The 8,108-nt window shown below is 35.6% G+C and overlaps 1 protein-coding gene across 1 annotated transcript; it reads right to left on the reverse strand.

The window, feature by feature from the left end:
• Positions 1–2,957: 2,957 nt before the first annotated feature.
• On the reverse strand, positions 2,958–7,720 carry LOC144545776 (glutamate receptor 2.7-like). Its single transcript, XM_078294339.1, has 4 exons — positions 7,363–7,720; positions 5,526–6,742; positions 4,236–4,943; positions 2,958–3,680 (listed from the first exon to the last, which is right to left on the reverse strand). The coding sequence occupies exons 1-4, from the start codon at positions 7,694–7,696 to the stop codon at positions 3,168–3,170; spliced, it is 2,772 nt and encodes a 923-aa protein (XP_078150465.1). The 5' UTR covers positions 7,697–7,720; the 3' UTR covers positions 2,958–3,167.
• Positions 7,721–8,108: the final 388 nt, after the last annotated feature.

Raw genomic sequence — 8,108 nt, forward strand, 5'->3', positions numbered from 1 at the left:
TCAAGTCCTTAATTAGTGTTATATTTAGACTTGTGATATCCAAGTGACAAATAAAATCAAAGTTCACAAAAAAAAAAATCAAAGTTATAAAGAATTACGACATCACTTCATAAATATATCAAATGTTTTATTTTTTAGCATACACTCTAAACAACTTTTTCTTCACAAAATTTTTTAAATCAAAATACTAAGATCTCTATAAAAAAATAAAAAAAATAAAAAATAAAAAACTCGCAGGGGTGGACCGCCCAGAGGTGGGGCGGGTTGGTATAGGGGTGGACTGCCCGGGCATGAGGCGGGTCGCTTGAATTTTGGCCTGCCCCGCAGCCCAGCGGTCGAGGCATATATAAAAAAAAAAATCGAAGGTTATTTTTATAATTTTTTTTTTGGGTATTAAAAAAAATGGCCGGGAGAAATGAGATGTCGGAAGGGAAGATAGAAATGAAAATTTACAGATGGCCCCTCTACATTTTACTTTTTTACTCTTTTTTTTTTCATTTTACCCTAGAATAAAGAAGAATTGGTTTTGTTGATTAATTCTAAGACAATTAGTAGTGCAAGTGACTGCACATACAATCCATATGTTGGATATAAGGATGCTAATATTTTTTCATTTGACAATACATTAATGTTTTTATTGTTTGGCTCTGTACAACAATATTTCCATTCGTATTTTAATACAGAGGACGATGAGATGATCCAGCCAGCTCAGCATAGCCTCTGGCAATAAAATTGTGTTCTATTTGTAATGTTTGTAATACATTATATAATTAGTGGATTATGTGAGTGTAATATTGTCTTAATTAACATAGTTTTTTTACAAATTATTTTTATCAATTTTTTCCTATTTTTTGGCTACAAAACAAGGTTTTTGCAAAAAATACCTGAGTTACGAATCCGATTTTTCCGATTCCAGTCGATTCATCCAATTCTGACTCGGTGGTCAAAAATCCGATTCCGATTTCCGGAACCATGCTCCCAATCTCATGTCGTTGCTTGTTAAATGGTTTTGTAATGTCGCACACCAAAATTTGGGGATAATTTATAGCGAGTCTATTTAAGTTTAATTATACAACAACAAAAAGAACAACAATACAATATTCTCATTTTTCACTAGTTATATTAGAGATATTGCAGGAAATATGAGTCCCAAACAATGAAAAGCACTTTAGAGATGCCAACAACAACAATAAATGGTGAGCTAGGTTGTTTATTCAAGTACACTCTTCTCTGTATGTGTAGGAGAAACATTAGTGCATTTGGTGGGTCCATTTTTACGCATAGTACACTCTTCTCTGTGTGTTCTCTATTAATAGGCTGCACATATATATTATAACTTCATGAGTTTACTTTGACAAAGTCAAGCAAGGAAAAGGTACATTTGAGCATGGTTTGGAAACTCGGCCGAGTTGACTCGGAATCAGACGGGACCGGGCCGAGTTTTACCCGAGTCTCGCGCCTAAGCGAGTTTTTCAGCAAAACTCGGATGAACAATGCTTGACTCGGCCGAGTTAGCCGATTTCTTATCCGAGTCACCTGAGTTTTGGTCCGAGTCACCTGAGTTTTGGTCCGAGTCATCTGAGTTCAGCCGTGCCAAAAAGTTCCAAGCCATTTTTTTTTCTCGGAGAAGAAGTTCACGCCATTTTCGTTTTTTTTCTGAAGAAAGTTCCATGCCGTACGTGTTTTGAACTTTGAAGAAGAACTCAAAGACTAATTGACAAATATTATAAATAAACATGGTGTATAAATTTCCTGTTTCTAGATATCAATGCATTAATAGGTTTATGTACACCAGGATCACAAAATTAAAAATCATGACATTTCTTACCCCGTTTCAACTTCCAAAACTACAGCTGTAGGCTAGTAAAGGTTCAAAAAAAAAAAAAATCACTGAGAGCTATTGGCCATTCACCCAAACTAGATCAACGGCTAAGATTGCGCACAAGAAATACATCTTGTCTCGATCCGTGCCTTTATATAACTCCCATTAAGAGAGTTCCACGTAGACCTCTTTAAGTGGCTTGTTTTTTTAATCATTTATTTGACTTAAAATATTATGCTAAATATTTCTCGTCAATTAAATACTGGTGCAAAATACCAAATTAAGTACATTTTTAAATTATTAATTTGTGGGTGTATTTTTATTATGAAAAGTCCCAATATAATGCTACAGCCTACAAGTTTGATTGTTATAAAAATATATAATATAAATTATATATTTTATTTCTCTTTTGTGAATATTATTTTTTTATTATCTTACGGAATAGTCTATTTCTAATAGTGAATTATTTTAGTGTTACTTTTGTTTTAACATATTTTTTTACCTTTTTTTAAGTACAAAACAAGTTTCTGTCAAAAAAATCCGAATTTTTGATCTGATTCAACCAATTATGACCAATTCTTTCGATTCTGATTCCGATTCCGATTCCGATTCCGATTCCGATTCCGATTCCGATTCCGATTCCGATTCTGATTACAAGTTTGAAAACCATGCATCTGAGCTTGAGGTAATTGCAGCCTAGTAAGGCACAGACCTTGCTGCTTTTAAGTTGGGCTATATAGTCACCACGTCATCATGAAAGAAAATATGGTATTGTTGTTGACGAATTCAAATGAAGAATGGTGATGATTTTAAATTAAAATTTGAAGTCGTGGACTCTCCAATAAACATATATATATATATTAGGAGAAAAATTTCTTAAATTAAAAATCCATATATATAGATTGAATCAATGCTCCCAGTCCAGATGACTAAACTAATTAATTAATTCATTCATTAGGGTGGTAATTGCAGGTTACTTTCCTTGGATTATAATCTGTATAGTTTACTTTATATATATAATATATGTCCAAATGAGATCTTCAAATATCACGGAACTATAAGATATGTATGTCATCATGTTTATGACATGATTTTAAAACCTTTTGAAATGAACACCTCTGTAGCACTAGAAATGGACCGGAAATCTACTTTGGGATTATAAAACCTACAACTTTAATCCAAAAAACTACTGTTCCAAATATAATTATCAAATTATTTACAACTGTTTATCTGTGTAAAAGAATTGAAAAATTGGAGGGCACCGTTAGTGCCACATGACAGGCATCATCATCTTTTAAAAGGACTATGATACACAACTAAAGAAAATAAGTACATAACCAAGGATTTATTCATTTGATCCCTCCCTGGTATGGTCAAGCATCTCTCCAAAGGAAGGCATCTCGATCTGGCTATTTGAAATTTCCCTTTCTGGTGTACCTTCATCATTTGAAGTTTCTCCAAAGTCGCTTTCAGAATCAGGTGAAATTATGGTGATTTCCGTATGATCGCTAAAATTAGGTGATGTCATTGTGTGACCGTGGGACTGATCTTCTTCTTTTAACTCATCCTTCTGAAGAGGATTTTGCACAGATTCAGTGCTTGTTGAAATATTGTGTCGCTGGAAGCTAGAAAGAAATGCGTGGATGATTAGAGCTAAAATGGACGAGACTCCCGTAATGAGAAATAGACCCATGAAGCTATGAAATGTGAGGCTGGTTGAACTTGAGGTGTCTCCTTTGTCAGTGTAGGTACTGCTTCCGTATAATTCTTCATCAAATTTTGTCATGTTATTGCTCTCCATGACTTCCAGGATTGCTCTTGACACATCCGGCACCAGTGGTGATCCTTTTGGAAATGCCTAAGCAAACAGTGACAAAAAAGGGGGAAATATTCTATGATTAAAAATTAGAAAACATTAAAAAATTCAATAAAAGCATGATCACCACCGTACTACTTTTTTCTTTATCAATGTATGCATTTTGTGCAAGCTGGTATGGTACATCCAAACATGTATGTCAGTTGGTGGAGATTGCTAACAACCATATCCACTTACCAGCTTGAAATGTACCAATATATAACATTAACCTCCTAAAACAGTTCGAAACACTGAATTGTGGTTAATAAAATAGGAGCATGACTCCTATTCTTACTCAAAAAAAAAAAAAAAAAACAGTTCGAAACACTGAATCAAATCAGGGCCAAGGATAAAGGCAGCTGTGTCACTACTAGTTAGGTGGCATTTCATTGAGATTTGAATGTATTATTCAAACAAATCAAAACAGGGCCAATAATATGGTACCCCTGCTATCCCTGGAAGGATTGCATCAGTAGTCAACCCACATGTGTGTGGGCGTCACAAGGTAATAAGAGAGAGAAAGGGAGAGAAGCAGATAGAGAGAGAGGGAGAACGTACAAATCCAAATCCATCACTCTTGTAAGTTGGGCCAACCATGGAATAATTGTTAGGATACTTCTTGAGGAACACCTTTAGGTATGGTATCTCATCAACAACAACTGCCACTGTTCCATTGGATAGTGCCTCATTATAGTCAGATGGCGATGATAAAGAAATCATCTTTTCTTCTTTAAACCCCAGCCGCTTTAGAAGAGCCGGCGTGAATGAATCTTCCAAGTACCCCACCTTTTGCCCTGCTTTGATAACCTGTTCTATGCTTGTCACTGTTGCCTGGAGTTGTTCAACTGTCAACTTGGAGCTAAGGCTTGCAGTATAGCTCTGCTGTAGGATGAGCACAACAAAGACCCATGTTATCACCACAATCCGTGACAAATTGCTGACCATCCTCTCTCTGTGTGCGAAAACTAGTGTGGAAAAGGCAAAGTACAATATAGATCCCATTTGGTACGTACGATTTCCTCTGAACTCCTTATTTACTCGGTGCTCAATCAACCAGACTGTGATGCCGGTGAGAAAGACAAAGGCCCCAGTTGTCAGCCATAATGTGGGAGTCCAGGGTTCCAAGAAGGTCCATGGAGATTTCTTGTTCACATCCTTTATCGGGGCCAGCATGCGTGATCCTGACTCTGTGTAAGGAAGTGTGAAATCCGCATACATGGAGCGGTTGGCCAAAATGGTGATATCACCAACAACAGCATCGTATTTCTGTAAATTTGAATTCACAAGTCACCTATCAAATGGGTACTGATATAACTATATTTGATATTTTCATGAGTTATTACTAAACCAATTAGGCTATGAACACATTCGTAACTAAATCCTATTAAGAATAAGTGTTGTGCCCTTGTTTGTTTTCGTCTCTCTTGGACATGGCAGTAGTTATTGTTTTATAATCAAGGTGATGTCCATTTGGAGTTGTACAATTAGAAATGATATAAGCTAATTTCTAATTGTTTTTCTTGCTTCTAATTAGATTGTCTATGGGAATAAGAAAAAGTGGCTGTCCATTCTTAACTAAGCGGAAGCTGCATTTAATTTTTCTCATTACAACAAAACTAATCGAGAAACTTTAGTTATGCTATTGGAGATACTATTGATATATAGTCCCTTAACTTATGACTGAAAATTATGCTTCATACAATGAAGGATTATATCAATGACACTAATTAATTTAACTTGCGCTAACTATTTTAAGAATTCTTTCCAAGCCTATTTACAAATTAAAATAAGACTGAACTCATTACAAACTATTGAAATAAAATGAAGGAAAAATAAAAGGAAACAAACCTTAAGATAAACCTGGTACACAAGCTCATCATAACTGCTATCGTATTCTTGAAATGTATAAGAGACATTGTATGGCAGTAGATCAATTGCCGCTTGAAACACCTTTATGCAATAGCCAGAGAAATTGTGTGAGGCTGTCTTGTTCGGCTTCACAAACTCTTCAAATCCAGGTTTTTTGGGGACTCCAATAAGGAGTGTTTTATTGGTCGTCGGCCATTGCCATCCCTTTGGTACAGTATTGTTCTTTCCTGACCAGTTAATGGAAATATTACCTCCACTCCAGTTGCCAACTGGATGGTTATATGCACCGGTAACATTGGTTATCTCAAAGATGCCGGACTGTAATTGGCCGTTAACCAGATTAAAATCACCGCTTGTCCCACTAAAATTGGCAGATTCTAAAGATGCTTTCAGAGTCGGGCCCATCTCAGAAACTCCAATTTTCGAAAAATCAGTCGAGTTATACAGTTCATTAGACGCTGTAAAGGATAAATTTGCATGTGTTACAGATCTTGCCAGCAACCACACCGTGTCATATGCCCAAAAACCAAAAACTGTGGGCTCTCTATTCACCTGGTATTTATTTCTCAATCTCATGGAAATATTCTGCCTCATTGAGTTTGGTATGAATGGCTGGATACCGAGCACACCTTGCATCACATTGCTCGCATTTGACCCGGCAAGGTCCACAATATCTGTTAACCCGTATGTTGTAATCCAAACAAAATCATCAGTAATGGTCATGTTCTTCTCTTTAGCACTTGAGAAAAACTTAAGAGCTAATTGGTACGACATGTGAACAACAAATACTCTGGTTCTGTTGGCCTTCAGGTATTCGAGGGTTGCATTTATATCTCTGTCACTTGCCCCGGAAGGGATTTTGCAACGGTACGGGATGTATGCATCTATTCCCTGTAAAGCATCAACTAGGTATGGAACAAAAATGTTGCCAGCATCGGTATCCTCAAAAACAGGCACCACCTCCCTCCAGTTGAAGTGTTGGGCAATAGAGGCGATGACGGTGGCTTGGGATGAGTCATTCCAAGAGGTACGAATGAAGTAAGGAATTTGGCTGGAAGAAATAGATGGGCTATTTGCTGAGAATGAAATGATCGGTACATTTGATTTGTTCCCGAGCTCGATGAGAAACTTTGCTTGAGATGATGTTTGTGGCCCGATGATTGCTTCAACTTGTTCATTTTTCAGAAGATCAACAGCTGCATTTGTGGCAAACAATAAACTTCTTTAACATGTTGAAGAATGCAGAGTGCAATTAAAGTGCTTGTGATAACTCGAATCTTGAAATAAAAACTAAAGACAAAAAAAAAAAAAAAAAAAAATTAACAGAGGAACCGCGAACAATTAATGGAAAGCATCATTTTTTTTCTTTTCTTTTTTTTGTTGAGAATTTTGGATGTGCTTGTGTTTTTTATCTTGTTTTTTCCTTTTTCTCCATCTTACTCAAAAATTGTTCTTCCAGTGTAAACTATTTTTTAATTGTTTAAGTTCAATTAAGCAGGCTTTCAGAAAAATGAAAGAAACCATCATTGATCGGTACATAATATTCTTGCAAAAAAAAGAAAAATAAATTGCAACTTTGAATATCGAACAAAAATAATGTGCACAAATGGGAACCCATTTAAATTGGCTAACAATAAGAGAGAAATATAATATATGGTGATGAAGAAACAAAAAATAACATAAATATTGTTCTGTTTTGCTATTTTCCATGTAAGTTGGGATTACTTTAATTTGTATATTTGCTAGGCACCTCGATCAGGCCTCCCCTTTCCTCCGTAGAAATAAACAAAAAATGAAAAAGAAGAAGGAAAGAAACCTGCAACTGCAGCAGCAAAGACATCACCGTTTGGGTCAGGACGGCTGGCATTGCCGCTCTTCAAGTCCCTCAACACAAAGGAAATTCTCGTCGTGTAATCCGGATTCGACGCATAGAAATCCTCCAAGGCCAGCTGCATGCAGCTCCAGCTGATACCACCATTCCATGAAGAAGTATCCAATATAACACCCACTTTTACAATATCTCTCACATTGTTTTTTGCACTAGTACTAGTGTTCTGATCAGCTCCAAGAACAAGTGGTGAATAGATCAAGAAGAAAAAGATAAAAATGAGATGTTGTAGATGGTGACCATGTCCTTGAGGGGCCATCATTAATCTATTCCTAACTTTTGGGGATATCTCATATCTCTTTCTTTTTTATGCTTTCCAAGAAACCAAGCCTGCCTTCTTAGACAATCCATTCATCTCCATTTTGTTGACTTGACTATCAAAAGCTATGTTTGAATGATCAACTTAGTTAGCATTAAATAAATAAATTCTTCATTATTCTTCAACAGAACAAAAATTAGCTAAGACATATAATTTATTCAATAAATGGATGTAAACAGAACCAAGTGAATCTAACTTGCATGACTGAATTTATCAGTAATAACTAAATTTCTAATTAGCTAATTTTTGCATTGATATAATTTTAATATAATATGCAATTACTGTCTAGTTTTTAGGTTTTTTGGTCAATTCAATTTTTTTAAATGTAAAAATTATAAACCACCATAATATTTTC

This window comes from Carex rostrata, chromosome 28 (assembly GCF_964058835.1).
Source record: "Carex rostrata chromosome 28, lpCarRost1.2, whole genome shotgun sequence".
In the NCBI taxonomy this organism is placed as follows: Eukaryota; Viridiplantae; Streptophyta; class Magnoliopsida; order Poales; family Cyperaceae; genus Carex; species Carex rostrata.